The sequence below is a fragment of the Acanthochromis polyacanthus genome, chromosome 1 (genome assembly GCF_021347895.1).
Source record: "Acanthochromis polyacanthus isolate Apoly-LR-REF ecotype Palm Island chromosome 1, KAUST_Apoly_ChrSc, whole genome shotgun sequence".
Lineage (NCBI taxonomy): Eukaryota > Metazoa > Chordata > Actinopteri > Pomacentridae > Acanthochromis > Acanthochromis polyacanthus.
In genome coordinates this window covers 28309104-28330280 of record NC_067113.1, presented here as the reverse complement: position 1 = coordinate 28330280, position 21177 = coordinate 28309104, and the positions used below count along the sequence as shown (strand labels likewise).

At 39.3% G+C, this 21177-nt stretch overlaps 1 protein-coding gene across 1 annotated transcript; it reads left to right on the top strand.

Moving 5' to 3' along the window:
- Positions 1–208: 208 nt before the first annotated feature.
- coq8ab (coenzyme Q8A, genome duplicate b) lies at positions 209–20740 on the top strand. Its single transcript, XM_022205634.2, has 15 exons — positions 209–510; positions 1770–1923; positions 4254–4562; positions 4649–4715; positions 7051–7122; positions 10170–10295; positions 12363–12448; positions 12536–12676; positions 12770–12851; positions 13004–13097; positions 16988–17129; positions 17331–17438; positions 17522–17587; positions 19003–19089; positions 20149–20740. The coding sequence occupies exons 2-15, from the start codon at positions 1789–1791 to the stop codon at positions 20440–20442; spliced, it is 1809 nt and encodes a 602-aa protein (XP_022061326.1). The 5' UTR covers positions 209–510; positions 1770–1788; the 3' UTR covers positions 20443–20740.
- Positions 20741–21177: the final 437 nt, after the last annotated feature.

Genomic DNA, 21177 nt, shown 5'->3' with positions numbered 1-21177 from the left:
CTGAAAGTGGGTCAGTGTGCAACTTTAAAAAAATACTTCTTAAGTATTAAATATATGAAGGTAGAAGTTCACAGATATCTTTATAAATATAGCAACTTTATCCTATGGAAACTTAAAGCAAAGAAGAGATGGTTTAGTAGAAACTGTTGTGATTGGAGTTGGAGTAACACTAAACTTCTTTGTTTGGGGAGTGGTCCGTGAACGCATCACGTGTTGGATTCAAGAACCGCCCTGACACGTCAGCGGTCACACGCGGTTGAGGAGCATCGACAGACACAACAGAGGACCAGTGCGGAGGTTTGTTGACGGTCTCAGCCCGCGGCTCTGCCCTGCATTTTTGGCCGGTGAAAGTCTAACTGCCCCCGGGGTCGCCTGGGGCAGGTTCTCGTGTCCTTCTGCCCCGCTGGAGGAACGTTTGTGGCGCTTTAGTGGAAGTTGAATCAAGGCAAACGGCGGCAGCTGCTGCAGCGCTCTGCAGCCTGGACGGTCCGCTCACTGAGGACTCTGCTAGTGAGTTCCTTTCTTTCATCATCAGCTCTGAGTCACTTCGTGTCTGCTGTCTTTGTTCTTGAGAGTTTTCTTTATTTTTTCCACTTCATGCTCCTTTATCAGGCTGCCAGCTGAGCTAATGTTTCTGTTTAATCAGTGTTTGTTCAGATTGTTTTAGTCGAGCAGCAGCAGCAGCATGGGAACAGAAACTGATGCTTCTTCTACACTCACTGCAAAATAGTCCAGTCAAACCTGAGAAAACGTGCAGTAAGGATGCCAAAAAGCTACAATGGTGTATTACTGTAACATCCTAAAACCTTTTTTTTTAAATATAGTGCACATATGTGTAAAATAACGGTGCTTTTAGCAGGTTTAAACAGTTACTTTAAAAACAAGGACATTTTGTACACTACCTGTCAGAAAAACTTAATTTACCGTTTCCCAGTCCAAAATATACAGATTTTTGTCAAACAATGACAAACATCTGTAAAATAATTTAAACTTTTTTTAAAAAAGATTTAGTTGCAGTGACGAAGGTCAGATTACTATTTGTAAAAATGCAGAATTTTGATTTTGATGTTGACATTTTGTGCAATTTTACAGCCAACAAGCAAAAAATATTTTTTTTCTGCGATTTTTTTTTTTTTTTTTAATTGGATTTTTTGTAATTAAAAGGTTTAAAGGTGCTTCAACAACTTTTCTGTCAAACAACAGCAGAAAACTGCTGAATATTGATGTTTCCTGATTTAAATACAGATAAACATAGCATAGTTTTATGGTGAACTTTGTAAAAGAATAACTTACTATTCAACTGAACTGGGTTGAACTGCAGGCTGTGTTTATACGAATGGCAAATACTGATGTTATTTACCGTTTTGGGTTGTGAGCTTTAAAGTTAATATGGAAATTAATGCTTTTTTCTCTGATTTTACTAGATCTCATCTGTAAACTCACAAAACAGAAAGCCAAATAGATTCATAACTTTTTCCCAATCTTAAATATCCATAACTTTTTTTCTTTTTTACAAATAACGCTACATACCTGTAAAATATTGTCATTTTATAGCTGATTTAAATAGCGTACAAATTGCCTTGTTTTTTTTTTTTTAATGATTAACAGGTAAATTAATGCTTTTTTTTCTAGTTATCTGTGAGGTAACAAAACAGGGAAAATCTGTTCATTGTTTTGAAAAAAAATTACAGTTAAAAACACATTTTCTTTGCAGTGCGTCTCATCCTCAGAGCCTAACACCCACGTCACCTGATGTTACTCTTCTGCAGGTCTCTTTAGGTCGGCATCATGACGGGCGACTCGATAGTGTTTAGGGGTCTAAATTGGGTGAAGCAGGCGGTCAGCAGAATCCCGCCGGGCGGCTTGAGCTGCGCCGGGAAACGCAGGCTGGTCAACTTCCATCACGGCGCCAGATCAGCAAGGGTGAGCAATCAGCCATGATTTGAAGCTCATCTTTCAGAAACACACAACCCAGATACCTTCTGTAGTTGTTCCTGTCACCATCAGCAGCTCAGCGGTTAGCGAGCAGCTTTATGAGGCCGAGGATGCCTGAACAGAAACCAGAAAGGAGAGGAGCTCAGTTCTGAAGCAGGCGGTGAAGGATTGAAGTAGGTTTCCAAAGCCAGATAGAGGGTTTATAGAGCATGAATGAGTGGATGCCGATATTAGTATGATGCGGTTTAGATTTACGTCAGAGCTGTATTGAAAATTGTAAAATATGGTTTCGTTGTCTGTTAACTTTCCAGCAGTATATTTCACAAACTAGTTAGCATCTTAGCTTCAAGTCACCGCTTGACTCCTCACCACTGTCTGCTCTGCTACATGTGCTGCAGACAGTGAAATGGAGTCAGAGCTGCTCTGCTGGACAAACTGTCATTACACTGTTTCTGAGTTACCACAAGCTTTTTTTCTGTATAAGAAAGCTTTCAAATCGCAGTAAATCAGACAACATTCACAACAATACTGATATACTCATGATCGGTCAACTGTTATATCGGTGGCGCTCTTGTGTTTTATTATTACTGACAGCATAATGACGAAAATGTGGAAAGTTTCTTGCTGAATTTAAGTCTTCACAGGGAAATAAATGCTTCCCAAACAACATTGAGACAAGCTTCTCCCACTTAAATTGAAGTGACATTATGTATATGTTCACCAACAACTGACTTTAAATTTACAGATTTTCTTTTACATACAGGTTTTACAAATGCATAAAGGGGTAAAACTTTGTAATTTTACTAAAAAATGTTTTTATATTAGGAATGAAAGGCCAGCAGAAGCCACACTTTGGCATAACAAACATCTTTAGGAATATTTCATTTGCATCTTTTAGCTGCTTTTCATTGAAAAGCCCTTTGTAGTATTCTTTAGGGATGTCTTATCAAGATTTTTTGGTTCCAATCCGATTCATATAATATTTTGTGTCTACCAATACTGAGTCATAATCCAAAGCCGTTTTCCTCGATAATGCAAACTTCTGGTACGTTAAATTTATTAAAATCAATCTTGATAATTGCTTGATAATTGAATGGCTCTGCAGTGCGTTAAGAACAAATACTGCGTTCCTGCATCAGCTCCAAAAGGCAGCAAAATCTTGTTTTCTCTACTCGCGTGTCAGAACAAGTATTGGAGATTAGCTGTAGTACCTGGTCACACCTGTTACTCTTTATCACTGTAGGAACCTGAGGAGGCGGTCCATCAGAATGCTCGTGCTATGTGCTGGCAAGTAGAGCACTGTGGGAGTTTAGTTTGTAAAGGAGCACCATGACAAAGACTTCTGTGACACTTAATGCCCTCCAACAAGAGCTGTTGTATTAGTAATGAAACATTCTGATGCTTTATAAAATACGATAGGACCAGACATCCTCGTATTGTGTGGAGGTTTGGTGAACCTGATGGACTACCAGGGCTAACATTATTGACATATGGGGCTGTATGATGGTATGTAATGTTAATCTGATCCTCAGGTTACCAGGTTAGATCACTTTTGACCTGCAGGCCATAGTGTGGACATGAACAGTCACTGCTGAGGCTCATGTTGTGTTTTCATCACCTGGTAGTTGAAACTGATGCCTGATACTCATTCCAGCAGGAGTTTTCAGTCCGATAATCATTTTTTACTGCACAGTTTTATAGACACAGCTACGAGGTCCCTTCTGTGTAAAGACCAGCTCAGCTTCAGTATGTTTGAAGCAGCACAGCACCAACACCGCAGTTACAGGCGGCGCATGCAGCAGCTCTTGTTGAGGACGGACATGACTACTGCTGTTGTTGATTTTATGCTTTAAAGCTCCTCTCTGGTGGAAATGTGGCTTTAGTTTTGGCATTGTTAACACGCCTGTATGGTGGTGTTTATATGCTGGAACTGAAATTAGCAGTAAACACCGTGGCTGACCTTTTTTACCCTGAAACTGCAGCGTAGCAGTGACAGTCTCAAAAACACACATTCAAACTTCTTGGATTTATTATGTCACAAATCCAAAGAACCAATCCTGTAAAGATGCCAAATATGCGATTTTCTGTATTCATCATGTATAGATGGAGGCATCGACTTCATAAATCATGTAAGCGATTTTTAAGGCAAGAAGAGATTATTTTTATGGCGAAAACGTAAAAATATGTGCACAAAGACGGGGAAACAGGGACTTGAATAGCACAGATTCATAAACGGTTTCATCCTCTTGTATTGTCATGTGCTGTAGCTCAAGCAGAACTTAGCAGCTACTCAGATAAATTGTGTTTTGTTCATCCAGGAGATGTTCAACAGACCAAAGGACGTCTGCGTCCACAGAGCGACTGTGGCACGCTTTCACAGATACTCAGCTGTGGGAGCTTGTTTCGGTGCCTGCTTTACTAAAAGCGCAAATGAGCGTCAGGGGATCTGCAGCGGAGGATCTGTTACTAGAAGCCTGAAGTGTTACAGAGACTGGTCAGGTCACCTTTTCTCTAGGCATGCAAGGTTTTTTCACCAGGGCAACTCCACATTAGGGCGGCTGACACCGGAGGACATCGATAAAGCGAGGAACGCCAAGAAAAACGAAATGAAGCAACATAAACAAGCGGTACAGTCTCCTTTTGTTTAATGTTTGAATGAAATGAATGTGTTGCTGTTTGTACTTAAAAGCTGTGTTCTTTTGTTTTATTTCAGCTGAGTGAAAAAGCCAGAGAGAGGAAGGTGCCGGTCACACGGATAGGACGGCTGATGAATTTTGGAGGTGGGTGTGTTTTTACTGGCATGTGGGTGATGTTACACCTCAGAGAAAACAGCCCGTAAACCTTCATCTTTAAAATAATGACATTTAATACAGTCCCACATTCTGTAAGAACAAATATCTAGTTGTAACGATACGCATTTTAGATGTAGACATTTTGTACTTTTGTTTCAATTTAAAAAATAGATAGATACAAATCACATTTAAAATAAAACGATAACAAAGACATCATTAAAACAAACAATTTAAGCAATTTAAACAATTTATCTGTTACCAAAGCAGGAAAAATCTGTAAAAAAAAAAACTGCTAAAATGTTCTACTATGCTGCTGCTGCTGGCGTTTGATCCTCGGTTTCTCCCGTAGCGGAGCTCTGCAGCCAGTGTGGGAAAACTGGTGGTCTGCCAGGCGCCGTGAAGGTGTCATCATGTATGAATGTGAAGCAGAGCAGAGCCAATCACAATGTGCACTGTCAGCAAAAAAAGCTAAATTAAGCAAACACCCAACATGTTGTTTTACATGAATCACTGGCTGAGTGTACGTGACCTTTACAGTTTCAGCTGCACTTTGTGTTCACTCTCCACTGAAATGTATAGCGCATCTGTCATCGAGACATGTCAAAAGAATTTCCTTCCTTCCTCAGAAGCCATTTGCAAAACAAGTTTTTTTTTTTTTGTTAAACACTTTGAAACCTGCATTGTTTGAATTCAGTGTGCTTCTCTCATGTTTTTCTTTTTGTGTTTCTCTCAGAAAAACTGCATTCAAGTGTGCATGAAGAGGCTCAATTTGCAATTAATCTGCCACAATTTTGCAAACTGATTTCTCATTGAAGTAATTTTTAGAGCAGAAATACAAACAAAAGTGACCTTTAGTTATTATTTCTTATTGTCCGACATTGTCTAAATGTATGGAATAAATGAGAAAACAAGCATAAGATTAATCAATAATAAAACCTAATCTTGAGCTCACGTTTTTCTTTACAAATCAAAGACCCAGAATCTGATTTGCAGCGTTTTGCTAGATAGACTCTGGAATTTTCTTTTCTCTATGACACCGACAGTTGTTTAAATTCATGTTTTGTGTCATATTTTTCTCTGTATTTGCTGGGAGTTTGTGAAAAGGCAACATTAAAGTACACATATGCGTGTATTTAGCTCAATTTGCAATTAATCTGCAACAATTTTGCAAACATACTGGCTGTTTAAGCAGTTTTTAAAGCAGAAATACAACAAAAAAAACCCACATCTTTACTGTGATTGTTTCTATTTCTGGTTGTCTTCAAACAAGCATCAGATTTATCAATAACAAAAACCAGACTAATTTGACATTAAGCTCAGTTTTCTCTTTCAAAAAACTTACAAATCAAATGACCCAGAATCTCAACTTGCAGCATTTTATTCAGTATTCGTGATTACTGTCAAAACTGTGGTATTTTCTTAGCTAACTCTCAACTATTTTTGACAGAAATTGTGCAAACAAAGTTGTGCAAATGAGTTTGGCAGCGCCGGTACTTCCTTCACGGCAGCAAAGGCTCATGGGAGACTCGCAAGTCGCTCTGCAGGACGTAATCATGACAAGAGTTTGTGCAATCTGGCAAAAAGTCCATGCTATTAGACAAATAGGGTTTTTATCCTTTTCACATCTCCGGTTGTTTACACCGTATAAAGTCATTTTGCAAATTTTCTGCACACTGTACATATTTCTAATACTTTTTATTACCTAATAATTTCCTATAATACCTTAGATTTGATCTATTGAAAAAAAATGTGTATTCTTTTTTAACAATTTTGAACTTGCTACATCATATTTATATGAAAACCAACCGATTCTTGTTATTCATGTCCATCTTATTTGTATTATTTGTTTTTCCTATATAGTATCGTTGCTAATTTTTATTTTTCTCATACAATGAAGGATTTGAACGTTTAATTTTGGCCTCCTCAGCAGATTTCCACAGTGGGAATTTGCTGCTGTCCTCTGCCACCAGACTTACAGAGTATCAGTAGCTGAGAAAATGTTTGTGGAACATACCAGAGGATCCAGCTCATAAAACAAACGTGCTGCCAGCCTTCCTCTCATCAAAGGGCAGCATGCTTACAGCAGTATCATTTAATACTTCCACTCTTTCCTGGCCTGAATTTGCCCCTTAACTCTCAAGGACTCAGAAATGAAACCCTCCTCTGGTTGCTGATTGCTGTTATCACGTCCTTTTCTGTTGTTGCTGTTATCAGAGGGAGAGTAGGACACATGCAAGGACATTGTGGGGACTCAAACAGAAAAACAGGCTGATAACTTAACGGTTTATTCAGTAATTTAAAAAAAAATTTCAATTCTTTGCAGGTCTGGCAGTTGGACTGGGGATCGGAGCAATGGCAGAAATCGCCAAGAAGAATTTCCTAAGCAAAGAAAAAGGTGACAAAATGAAGATTCATGTTTTATTATTTGTTTTAGGGTTTGGTAATGATTAATTGTTGGGGCTTTAATGACCATCAAGACTAATGTGGTCGTATTGGGGTGTGCTGGTGATGTCACAAAAGTGATTTGGTGCAGGTTTTAGCTTCTTATCATTAAACAGAGACACTTAAGATAATATCTTGTGCAAACAACAAATATTTGCTCATTTATCTTCAGGATGTTTATGTCAGGTAATCTGACTCTGGACTGGGGGTTGGAATTCAATACTTTTTGGGTACAGACAGAAACATGTTGCAAGTTCACAGTAAAGACAATAGTTCAATTGCTCTCGCAGTTCTTTAAATCTTGTAATTAGGGCTGTGGTCTGTTCTGAGAGTAGGTGGGAGCTTGATCCGCAGTTTTGGTGTTAAAAACAGCATGGTCTCCTTTTATTTTAAACATGAATTGGGAGATTTTTAACACTAACTGGTTCTCTGATCCAAGAAGTCTCAGTGCAGAGAAAAAAAAGTGTTAAAAGTTCCAAGATGTAGAGTGTAGCCAGATAATGTAGATATTTAAAAGTAACCAAGACAACCCTGAAGTATATATTTTGTAACGAAGGCAATGCAATTCAGACGACTGAAGTTATGTGTTCCCTGAGTTGCAGTAGTCCAGACAGGAAAATAAGACTGTGGATGAGATATTCTATGTTTTCATTTGTAGATGGCAAAATTGAACCAGAGTTCTTCCAGGTTTGTGGCTGACACGTTCATCGTTAGTATTCCAAGTTGGGGAGTGATTGTTAGAAACATGATTAGGTCAAACAACCAGGACTTGAGTGTCATCAGTGTCAAACCATCCGGTCCTTAATGTCAGCAGGGCAGTATCCAGAGAATTCAGACTGTTGTGATTTTCATACTGAGATTTACAGCTGGGAGACATCAGCGTAACATGGCGGTGAAGGAGTGGATAGCATGGCCAAGAGGTACCAGACATAACCCGAACAAAATGGGGCCAAGGACGGAGCCCAGTGGGGCTCCACATGACACAAGGGCAGTTCATAAACTAAACGTGTCAACAGCAAGATGAAAACCAGTTCAGAGCAGCTCCACTCCTGTTGCTCTCATAGCGCTTTTTTGATTATGTTAGTTTTTAGCATCTGTGTCAGTGAAAAAATTCAGACAAAGCTACTAAGCACTACCAGGAAGCTGAATCATTGCGGTAAAAGGTCAGCAGTGAACCCTGCAACAGTTGCCAGATTTGTGTAGGTCTTGGGTGTGTGGATTTAGTCAGTTTGGACTGTAGCTGCATTCTGATCGATAATGAACCATGTATGGTGACCTAACGTCGGTACAGACCTGGTTCTGTTTCAGTTTTTATTCACTCTCATCACTCTTAAGGTGTCAATTTTCGCTGTTAAAACTCTGAAAAACCTACTCATATGCTGCCAGGTAATAAGCTGAATCACTGAAGTTTAGGGGTAGCAAGCTAGTTCAGTAGTAGTTGCCAGATTTGTAGATCATCTTTTGATCATGTGTGGTGTCCTGAATCTGGTACAGACCTGGTTCAGTTTTAAGGCATTGACTTGAACGTTTCCAAGCCATTTCTGGGGCATCATTTATACCAAACTTGAGTCGAGTAACTTTTTGTGGTCTGCCAGTTTTGGGCCATTTGTGTCCACATTCATTAAGATTTGATTTGATACACATTTATAGGACAGTGCTGTACTAAGTAGCATGATTAAGCTGGGAAACGTTGCATCAGAACATGACATCTCAAAAGTCAAGAAGTCGAAGCAAAGAGGATATTTGGAGAAAATAGAGGTTTTTTTGTGTCCTTAAACTTTTTGTTTTGCTTTTTGCCCTTCAATTGACAGTTTTTATTGACTTTCATCACTCTCAAGGCACCATTGTTGGAGTTTTGGGCATGTATCATCAGTAAAAAGTCCCTGTCAAACCTACTATATGCTGCCAGGTAGTTAAGTGAACCAGTAAAGTTAAGCACACTTTGCTCAGTTCTGGCACCAAAAATAAGACTGTAGTTCATTAATGGTTGCCAGATTCGTAGATCATCTATAGACCATATGTGGTGACCTGAATCTGGTAAAGACCTGTTTCATTTTCAGTACCTGGACTTGAGTCAAACCAGTGTACCCCAGCCAGTTCTGGGGCATTATTTGTACCATAGTTGGGTCGAAGTGTTGCTTCTGGCCTGTCAGATTTATTGCTTTCTGGCTTCTAACTTTACTGTTTTGAGTCACTCTCAAGGTGTCATTTTTGGGTGTTTTTGGCATCTGTTTTCTGTACAAACCCCCCCCCCCCCCCCCCCCAAAAAAAATACTATGTGCTGCCAGGAAATCGGCTGAATCATTGCAGTTAAGCATCGCCACACTTGGGGCGTGTTGATTAGTCCAGTTTGGACCAATGAATGTCACATTTAACAGCCAGTCAGACCAACTGTATACCGTGAATGGTAGCCTTAAGGTGGTACAGACCTGGTTTGGTTTTTAGGACATAACTTTTCCAGTGTACTGGATTCATCACTTGTACCATACGTTGACTTATTTCTTCAGTTCTGCCAGTTTTGGGCCATTTTTGTCCATATTCATTAAGATTTCATTTTATGCTTATTTGTAGGGCTTACTTTACTAGGTAGCATTGAGATGAGGGGAAACGCAGCATCACAACAAAGTAAACGTGTCAGATTGTAAATTTAAGCAATGATGTCATTTCAAAGCAGTAATTTGTAGATTGAAGGTTTTTATTTGGGACGTGAGAAAAACAATCACACAAACTACCTCAAAGCTTTGAAGGCCACCTTGATCGCCAGAAGACGGACTGCGAAGCGTCCCAGACTGACCTTAACACTTTTGAATATTTATGGTGGCACGTGAAGAATGAGAGAGAAACATTCCCAACAAGGCAAGAAACTCCTTTGAACATTGTCAGATGATGATGATGCAGGGACAACAAGGGTTATTAAGTTTTACAGAGTTGTGGCGTCCATGTAGATGCAGGAAGATGAATTATCATTGCACTTGTACTGAATGATCTGCATGTTTTTAGGTGATAAAAAGGCCGTACTGGATTCTAACGCCTTCCTCTCCGAGGCCAATGCTGAAAGAATCGTCCGGACGCTTTGCAAAGTCCGAGGTGCTGCTTTAAAACTCGGGCAGATGCTCAGTATTCAAGGTGAGATTTATACAGATGCACTAAAACTGTGCTAATTACTGTTGATGCATACAATAAATAATATTTATTGACTCGGTAAATAACTGACTTTATGTGATACAAGGACATCTGGATGCCGCTGAGGCATGTTATGGGCCGTAAACCCTCATGTATCAGTGTGCAAATAAAGGTTCAGCTTTCATCACAGACCAAACACTGATTTACTGTCTGGAACTTCATCGTGTTTCTTATTCAAAGTCGCATGCAAACAAACAAGATCCCTTTTACCAACAACGAAATGTCATCACCGAAAATACACCCAGGGCCAGCTGAACACAATAAGTGCCATTCCAGCTGAGCTATTGTAGGCAGCAGGAGTCTAAACTTACACTGCTGACTTTAAGCTTACAGTGCGGTGTTTGTTGTGCAACTCCTGTAACATCGCTGCAGCAGTCGAGTTACAGAGTTGCTTCCAGATAGATAAAACCTTGGAAATCTTTCAAAAACCCTCAAGGTCGTCCAGCAGCACTCACTTTGAAGGTGGTTCTGTTCTGCTTATTTCAACTTGTCTTCAGATTTAAACCACATGGGACAATATTGCAAAGATTTAACCTTCATTTCTAGTGTATTGATGCAGATTTTCAGGGTTCATTCTTGAACAGTTTCCCCTCTAGATCCATTTAGTGTCTCTGTAAAGCTTTCAGTCACACCAGATGATCTTTATCAGCAGAGGTCAGACAGTTTGGTGATTAATTAATACTATTTTGCATTTTCACTTAATGAATAAGGTCGTGTTGTTGTTTGGCTGAACAACGCTTATTTCCTATTTCCAAAGGATTTAAAAACTTTACATGTAAGAGTGTCATTTTTCACCAACTTAAAGCCGCTACGATTCATATTTTTACATGAACAATGAATCGAATGGCTGCTGCCTGAAGGAGCCTGATGACTTTTTTCCTCTTATTCAGCTTTTTGTTTTGCTGTCAGGCCCCTAAATTTGCTGTTTTAGTTGACTCTCATCCCTCTCAAGAAATTGTTGTTTAGATTTTTTTGGGTAATCAGCTCAACAGTTGCCAGATTTGCCTATGTCTTGGCTGTGTGGATTACGCCAGTTTGGACTGATGGATAGCACATTTAGCCACATTCAGACTGAATATAGATCAGTCTGAATGTGAATATAGATCATGTATGGTGACCAGAATTTGGCACAAACCTGGTTCAATTTCAGCACCTGGATTCAGACCAGTTCGGAGTACTTTAGCTGATTCCAGGGCACCATTTGTATCAAACTTGGACTGCGTTATTTCTTATTGTGTACTGAATTTGGTCCATTTGTGGGCCTAATCATTTTTGGCTAGCTTACCAAACAGCAAGCATGTAATTTTAGCCATTAACTGATGAACATGATGGAGTTATGTAGCAGCTATAGGACCTGATGTTTCCCTCAGGAGTTGGTGGAGACCAAAACCAGAGTTAAAACTGAACTTGCGTTCACCAAATGATTGATAAGTGTCTCTGTAACTCCTGAGTGTCCTAAGAAGTGACTACATCAGGTAAAAGTGTTTTTCTGCTGCACTAGAGTGTCCAAAAATATCAAATAATAAAGTCTTAATGAAAATAAATGTGGAAATTTCAGGCTTCCTACATAAAGTTCAATGTTTAGGTCCTCGAAAATAGCTTTCCTCTTGCAAGAAATTGAGATTGGATAGTGAATGGAATTTGAACATCTAAATTTGAACTCAACCAACTGTATACGCTGACTAAGATGGTGTGGTTCAGTCTAAAGGTCCACGACAGCTACTAAATGGACCCTGACATGATGGATTTGTCAACAATGATGTCATTTTCTCTTATTTCAAATAAACAAGGGCATTTGTAACTTCCACTCAAAGCGTCTTTCCTGGGGTTTTTAAAAATGATTTGTAGGGAATTCGTCTCACCTCAGGCTTAGTTGCAACACACCAGGATGAACACTTCAGCACATTTACCCTTTTTGTCAACAATACATTCATTTTAAATGATAATTTAAACCAGCAAATGTCAAGTCTACATGTTTCACTGCACTATTTTCTTCTTATTTCCCATCAGATGACGCCTTTATCAACCCTCAGCTGGCTAAAGTCTTTGAGCGAGTTCGACAGAGTGCAGACTTCATGCCCACCAAGCAGATGATGGTACAGTATGAAGAACTGCTGCAACCTACGTAAACGCAGTTAATAATATCTTCAATAAATCACTTTTTCTTTCTCTTTTCTCTGCAGAAAGTCGTCACCAGTGATCTCGGCCCAAACTGGAGGGACAAACTGGAGTATTTTGAGGAGAAGCCATTTGCAGCGGCGTCCATCGGTCAGGTTCATTTAGCCAGACTGAAGGATGGAAGAGAGGTGGCCATGAAGATCCAGGTGAGCGTTTGAGATAAAACACGAAAACTGTGACCTAATTTAGCAAATTGAAAGAAGTCCACACAATCAAATCTTGTATTTTCCCTCCCTCAGTACCCTGGAGTCGCCAAGAGTATCGACAGTGACGTGAATAATATCATGACCGTTATGAGTTTAAGCAACGCGCTGCCTGAAGGTAACATTGTTGGAGGCTTTTTTTATCGTTTCTATGATAACAGCTGCTTTTGTGTGAAGTTTGTAGCCTGCAGTAATGTCAATAGAAGAACCCACAGCAGTCGTGATTTTCACTTTTTTCCTCTTTTTCTCTTTTTTTTTTTTTTTTAACAGGTCTGTTTCTTGACCATCTTGTTGAGGTCATGAGTCGTGAATTAACGCTGGAGTGCGATTACATAAGAGAGGCAAACTGTGCCAAAAAATTCCAGTAAGTTTTACATTTTACTTGTCTTTTCTACAATCTTTTGAGTGCTGCCTTTTTTTTTTATTTTCCACCCCTTAATATCAAACAATATTTTCCTGAGGTCCCTCTTCATTGGTTGCATTTGAGGACATCAACTGAAGAATGATTTTAATCCTCTACATTGTTTTATATGAACTTCTTCAGTGTTTTTTCATTCCTGTCACATTTTTACTCACTATGGGCTCATTTTTCATGATAATATAAAGTCCTGCACATCTATGGAAACAACACAACCATGACAGAAGAGAAGCAACAACAACTTGTACAGAAAACAACAATATTTCTGCTGATTTAAACACAGGAAAAAATACAGTCAAGTTGCAAAAATACTGTAAAAATACTGCCTGATAGATACTTTATTCATTCCCTTTGGGAAAAAGCTATCCTGTAGCTCATCCAATTGAAGAAAAAAATTGGTGCATGTTTGGTTGATAGAAGACCAAGTTAAGGTGTAAGACAAAACAGACAGTGATGGTACCATGAAAGAGTATTAGAAAATAAAAATACAGTATAGTATTAGAGTAAAGGGAACTCAGAAATGTCTTTTATGCAGTATGTCACAATTATGGTGCATAAATCATACAATAGAAACAAGAAAAGTTGAATTTCTTTACTTTTTTTATTTAAAAAAAAAAACCTGTAATCAACACGTACAACATTTTTTCCAAGTGTCAACAGGTTTTTCCAATACTGGGGGGAAGTGGTGACTTTACACACTGTAGAAGAACATAATTTTTTGTTCTGTACAGGATTGCAAACAATATATTTTGGAGAATTTTAAAATGGACACATAGAATAAAGTGATCTTAAGCCTAGATCATAGTGTAGTAGCTCAATGACCATCGTAAATGAGTAAATCTGATGAATCTGTCTGTTTTTAGAGTTTTTTTCCTTTGATTAATGGCTTAAATTTGGCGTTTTTTCTGTTAAGGTAACATGATGACAAAGTTTTGGGGTTCAGTTCCAGAGAAAGTGTGAGGTTTCTTTTCCAAATTAATCTCACAACCTTTTGTAGGGGTTCAGGACGCCAGGTTTCCAAAGCCAGCTGTAATGTTGGGCACAATTAAAGGAATAGTGATCATGATTTTGGCTTTGTGGAATTAAATTATCATGAGTGATTGCAGGGTTAACATTAAAAAAAAAAAAATCCACTCTGCTCATAGAGAACAACCCATGTCGATAAAAATCTTTTCAACTTGGGTAAAACTGACATTAGGACACCTTATTTTACTCTATTTGAAGTAATTTTCAGTCACACACAACTGCAATAACTGAGTGGAGACTAGAAGCTTCTCTGGGCAGAGATGTTCAGTTAGCTACCGTAGCCTGCATGTGAGGGAACATCTGTACATTGTAGTGTTGGTTTGTTAAGCAGGTCAAAAAAAGCTAAAATTGCTCATAAAATCAACAATGAATCATGATCTCAGTATGGTTCAAAATCGTCGTGGTTGTTATTTTGGTCATGGTCGGTTTTATATTTTGGATCCGATGTCTCTTTTGTTTTGTGTTCATCTTTGGTACTCAGTCAACTGTTTCTTACGGTTGTGTTTTTGCATCACACTTCCTAGAATTCACTTTTGGGTCATACAGTCCACCCAGTGCTTTTTTTTTTTTTCTTGGATTTGTCGTTGATGAAGGTGGTTTTACCTTTGATGCCACTATTTTTGTTGCTGGTCACCATAACTCAGGCTTACTACAGAGTGTTTTCTTGGGTTTATTGCTGTTGTAGAAAAAACAAATGAACTTGATGCTCCAGCAGATTTTCCTAGAAAGACCCACCAGGCAGCACGTTCACAGTAATGATATGCTTTAGGGACTGTTCCAAAGGTGATGCCTTAGAAAGTCTTGTTTTGTCTTAACAACAGTCCTAAACATAAATATATATACATATAGTGATGTTCTGTAATAAATCCACAGAGTCTAGACTTACTACCAACTCTATGGCACTTTTAGCATCTTTCACTTCATTGTTTGGTTTTTATGGTGCTTAATTTTTCAGTTTTGGTTTGCTCTCAACATTGACATTTTCAGCAGCAAGCAACTTCTCTGATAAACTCACTGGACTCTGCCTCAATCTGAACTAAACGACAACCAACTGGTGAACATAATGCAGCTAAAGAGGCAGAAATTTCCCTTTTGGTGTTGGTAGAGACCAAAAACGGAGCTCAAAACACAGTCAGTGTTGAACTTACAGTTTAACAGGCACAGAAAACGCCTCCGAATGAATGTTGAGGCTCCTCTAAATCTACTGGACGTCTGAAGATCTTCATTTTATCAACTTAAGTTTACTGTTCTCGGCTGGTTTCAGCTGCCCCAAAGTAGCAAAAACACAGCTATGCTGTTTTCAGATGAAACTGATGTGAGCATTTGCAGAATCTGCTCTGTTCCTGTTTCTGTTTTGGTTTTCTCTTAATGTTGACATTTTCAGCAGCAGGTACCTTCTCCGATAAACTTGCTGCCTGAATCGGAGCTAAACAACCAACTGGTGAACATAACGCAACTAAAGAGGCAGAAATTTCGCTTTTGGTGTTGGTGGAGACCAAAAACGGAGCTCAAAAGAGAATCAGTGCTGGATGTAGATTCATCAGGTCCCCAGAAAACGTCTCTGAATGGATGTTGATGCTCCTCTGAATCCATTTAATGTTTGACAGTCTTCATTATATCAACTTAAATTCACTGTTCTCGGCTGGTTTCAGCTGCCCCAAAGAGGCAAAACAATTAGCGATGCTGTTTTCAGACGAAACTGATGTGAGCATTTGCAGAATCTGCTCTGTTCCTGTTCCTGTTTTACCTTACTCTTTGTATTGACATTTTGAGCAGCAGGCAGCTTCTCTGATAAACCCACTTGACTTCACCTGACTGTGCGCGACATGACAACTAGCTGATGAACAACATGCAGCTAAAGAGCCAGAAACGTTTCTCAGGAGTTGGTGGAAAACAAAAACGGAGCTCAAAGGAAAGTCACTGTTGGTCTTTGAGTTATCAGATGCACAGAAAACACCTCTGATGAACATAGATGCTGCTCTAAATCTACTGGACATCTGAGCAGTCTTCATTATATCAACTTAGCTCACATAAAAAAAAAACTAGCTATTGCTGGTTTAAAATCAGTGAGCATTGCAGAATGTCCTCCATTCCTGTTAATATGGAGCTGACCTCTCTCTTTGGGTCCACTTTTATCATTGACTTTTCTGATAAACTTTGATAAACCCACTTGACTTTACCTGAGACGGCATCAAACGACAACTAACTGGTGAACTTAATGCAGCTAAAGAAGCGGAAATTTCCCTCCTGGAGTTGGTGGAGACCAAAAACGGAGCTCAAGGAAGAGTCAGTGTTGGTCTTTGAGTCATCAGATGCAAAGAAAACCGCTGCTAATGAATGTTGAAGCTGCTGAAGCAAAGAATGAGGTGAAAGATACTTAAAACCACTGCGGAATCGATGGATATCTTTTCATTTTGGACTCGTTAGGACAAGATATGACTTTTAAAGGCATAGTCCCTTCTTTAGACAACAAGCTGCAGCAAAGCTTAATATTACTGTGAAGCTGTTGAACCTAATCTTTGTCTAAACATTTGCATTTTATCAACTTAAATAGTTTTCAGTTGGTGGTGGCCAAAAACAAAAACTATCGCAAGTTTAAAATGAATTAAGCTCGTAATTACTCATTATATTTGCAGAATCCGTTTTAAAACGCTGTTCTCTCGTGGGAAAAATGCTAATTGCCTATAAAATATAGATATAGAAACACACAAATGCTGCTTTCAGTTGTCTGGTTAATAATAGCGACTGTTTATTCTCCCGCGTTATTTCTGGGTTTGTGCTCAGATGTCCTTTAACTGTTTGTTTGGCAGAGAGCTGCTGAAGGATCATCCCTTCTTCAATGTTCCCGACGTGATTGACGAGCTGAGCAACCGTCGCGTCCTCACCGCCACGCTGGTGCACGGTTTCCCCCTGGATCGGGCCACTGACCTGCCTGAGGAGGTCAGGAATGAGGTACGAATTCGGAGCGTCCCATCACCCCGAACTCAACACCACTTACAGTAAACACATGAGCTCAGCCAGGACGACGGCCTGTCTGTTGAGGTGTTAAAGGTGACGAGCCAGAAACGGAGACACGAGACCTTTAAAACCTCCGGAGACGCGTCGGACAGAAAACCATTTTAGCTCTTAAAGTTTCATGTTTCCTGTTGCCAGATTTGTGAGCAGATCTTGATTTTATGCCTGAGGGAGCTGTTTGAGTTCAGATACATGCAGACTGATCCCAACTGGTCCAACTTCTTCTTCGATCCACAAAACCATAAGGTCAGTTTGCCCCAGTCAGTATTTAGCATCACATCATCTCTTCACTGAGGTACAGTTTGTATTTTCTGGTTTCTCGTCTTCAGGTTGCGTTGTTGGATTTCGGAGCAACACGAGGATTCGACAAGAGCTTCACTGACGCCTACATCGAGGTGAGAAGCTGCAGGAGTTACATTTTCATCGTCACGTTGCACCGTTTTCTGACATATTTACATCAGAATGCAACACAAGATAAATTTGTTCAAATACGAAATGTTTGTTACAGCAGCATAACACTGCCCGTCCAAAAAATAAGTCGCTCACTCTAATATTTCATTGGACTGCGTTTAGCTTTGGCGCCGTGGCATCATTTCGACAAGCTTCTGCAATGTCGCAACCTTTATTTCTGTCTAGAGTTACATTAATTTTCTACCAAGATCTTCTATTGATGATGGGAGAGTCGGACCACTGCTCAAAGTCTTCTTCATCACATCCCAAAGATTCTCAATGGGACTGACGTCTGGACTCTGTAGAGGTCAATCCATGTGTAAAAATTATGTCTCAAGCCCCATTAATCCTGGTGTCGTCATCTTGAACATGCCCATACCATCAGGGAAGCTAAACTCCATTGATGTAAAGATCTGGTCATTCAGTAAGTTCATGTATCAGCTGACCTCATTCTTTGGGAATGTAGGCACTAGCCTCAATTCATCTTCTTACCCTGATACCCCTATGACTCTGGAACAGGGTAAATCTGGACTCGTCAGACCACATGACCCTCTATCAGTGCTCCAGAGTCCAATCTTTATGCTACCCAGCAAACTGAAGCTTTTTTCTGATTGGCCTCACTGATCAGTGGTTTTCTTAGAGCTACAGATGTTTAGTCTCAAACCTTTGAGTTCCCTTCACATTGTGCATGTGGAAATTCTCTTACTTTCACTATTAAACATAGTTGTGAGTTCTACTGTTGATTTCCTACCATCATCTAAGAGTTTGTTCCTCAGAGATGATGGTTCTCCACTATCCTTCAGGTTTTCATAATGCATTGGATGTTTCTTAACCTTATTTTAGTAGTTTCAGAAATCTCATTAGTTGTTTTCTTTGCTTGATGCAGGCCAATAATTTGACCATTCAGAGACAGATTAACATCCTTTTCATCACCACAGGATTTGTCTTCCAACATGGTTGTTTCAGAAGTGAGAAGCTCGTCACTGCATCAGCTACGAGTAAATAAGTAGTTGCAGCTGAAACGTGTTCATCACTGCAGTAATTATCCAATGGAAGGATCTTATCTGTTTGCTTAGCTAAATCCAGGTGGCAACTTTATTTTTTGGCCAGGTAGTGTACAAACTGATCTCAGATGAGCCACGAGTGACTCAACTGCAAACAATTGTGATATTTTTTTGTCATATCACTTTATTCTACATTTCTCATTTAAATATTTACCAAAAACAAACTATTTGCACCACATTACATAACCACAAAAACTTCTCTCAAATTCCATGATATTCACTTGTATGCGCAAGATCGAGTAAGAAATATCAGAGAAAATGTGTAAAATTTTTGTGTTCCGTACTTGTTTCTTTAGATTATTAAGGAAGCTGCAGATCGGAACAGTGAAGGCGTCCTGCAGAGATCCAGAGATATGAAGTTCCTCACAGGATACGAGTCAAAGGTGATGAATCTTTATAAATATGAATCAGATCAGGCTGCACTTTATTAAACAATATTTAATGACATTAAGCAATGGTTAACGGTACTACTGGATCACCTGCAGGTTACAGGTTTTCAGTCTGAGAAATGTCGTTAGAAATACTAAAACCTCCAGCAGAAACGTCTCCGAAACTCAAACCTGAGATTCACAACATGCAGTTTAGAGTTTCCAGACAGAGCAGCTGGTTTTACGCACTTATAAATATAAACAATAATAAATATATATACGGGATTGTTAAGAGATGATTTAATCAGAACATACTCGGTCTGATCTGAGTCTTTATCGCCCTCTGCTGTCTTGTAGGTGGAACTGCAACGACACTGATTACTTCCTCCTCTCTGGTTTTCACTTTAAATGACTGATTGTGGATGTTTGGTGAAGATTTATTACACAGGAGATAAAGAAAACTTACTTCATCTGTAGGCATTTTAATTGATACGATTCCAGTGAAGTCATTGTATTCAATTAGTAAGGGATCCAAATATCGATTATCAGCCCGTAAATGAATGAATGAATGAATAAGTAATTCAGTTAAAACAAAACATTCCAATCCCCAGTCTACACTGCCTGTAATAGTTGGGACTTTTATTCACTTTGTATTAAACTTTATCTCTTTAGTGCTTTTATTTGTCTTATCTTGTATCCGTTTCAGTCAGTATCCAGCTGGTCTTTACTGTTTTTAATTAATATTATTCTATTTTTATCTCACTTTTTCCTCTCGTTTGCTTGTGAAGAACTTTGAATAACGCTATGAACAAGAATAGAATAGAATATGGTGGAGTAGAATAGATTATAGTGAAATAGAGTGGAATAGCATAGAATATTTTATAGCGGAATAGAAATACTTTCTTGATTCTAAAGGGCAGATTCTGTTGCTACAGGAACAACCACAAAGAGTGTAAAGTGAACAAATAAATGAGCAGAAATATCTGATCAATACTTCAGTACAAAATGCAGAATAAAGTGTAAAATAAACCGTCGGGGTTCTGTGTAAACCACCTGTCTGTCCTCTGCCACCAGACGATGGAGAACGCCCACGTGGACGCCGTCATGATCCTGGGTGAAGCCTTCTCCTCCTCCGAGCCGTTCGACTTCGGATCTCAGAGCACCACGGAGCGAATCCACAGACTGATCCCGGTGATGCTGAAGGAGCGCCTGACGCCTCCGCCTGAGGAAACCTACTCTCTGCACAGGAAGATGGGCGGCTCCTTCCTCATCTGCTCCAAACTAAAAGCCAAAATCGCCTGCAAGAACATGTTCCAGGAGGCGTACGAGAGCTACTGGAGGGACGGACGGCCTCGGTCTGCTCGCTGAAGACAGACGAAAATGTTCACAGCAGGATTTTCTCGGAGTGTTTGTGGTTGTTGGACAGTTTAACTCGTACATTCTGATCTGACAAGATGTTTCTGGGAAGCCTCGGCCAGAAGATGTCCTCAAGTACCTCCGTCCAGACTGACTGTAGCTTCCAGAAGTAATGTGTGATTGTTCATATTTGTATGTTTGTTAGAATTAACTTTTTGTATCACCTCATTTGTGCCTGGACGGCGTGAGGACGCGTTCCTCCGTCCGACCGGGTTGTCAGTTGAAATAAATTGACACAGATGCTGCAAAATGAACCAAATGTGTTCCACTCTGCATGGAAAATGTATTTAAATAAGCACAGATGATTATTTTAAAGCTTAAAAACAACAGATCTCAGCTGACTGAAGGTGAAAAATCCATAGATTTCAGTAGAACGGACAAACAAGATGCTGCGATAAACAGGAAACTATAAAACATGGGATCTGTGCAAACATAGAGGTCATAAAAGTCACATTAATATTAAATTAGAGGTAAAAATTAATGTTGCCATGTCACAAAGATTTTCTCAGCATGAATAAATATGTTTAGATTCTACTTGTATACAGAAGAAGAGCAGCTCTGGCAGCCGGTTTTAACATTTAATAGCTTCCATAAATAAAATTGCACACATTCGTGACGTCATTTGACTAGTTGTAGCTGCACAGTTTGAATTTTTATACCAGATATCTGTCTATAGTCAAAAAGACA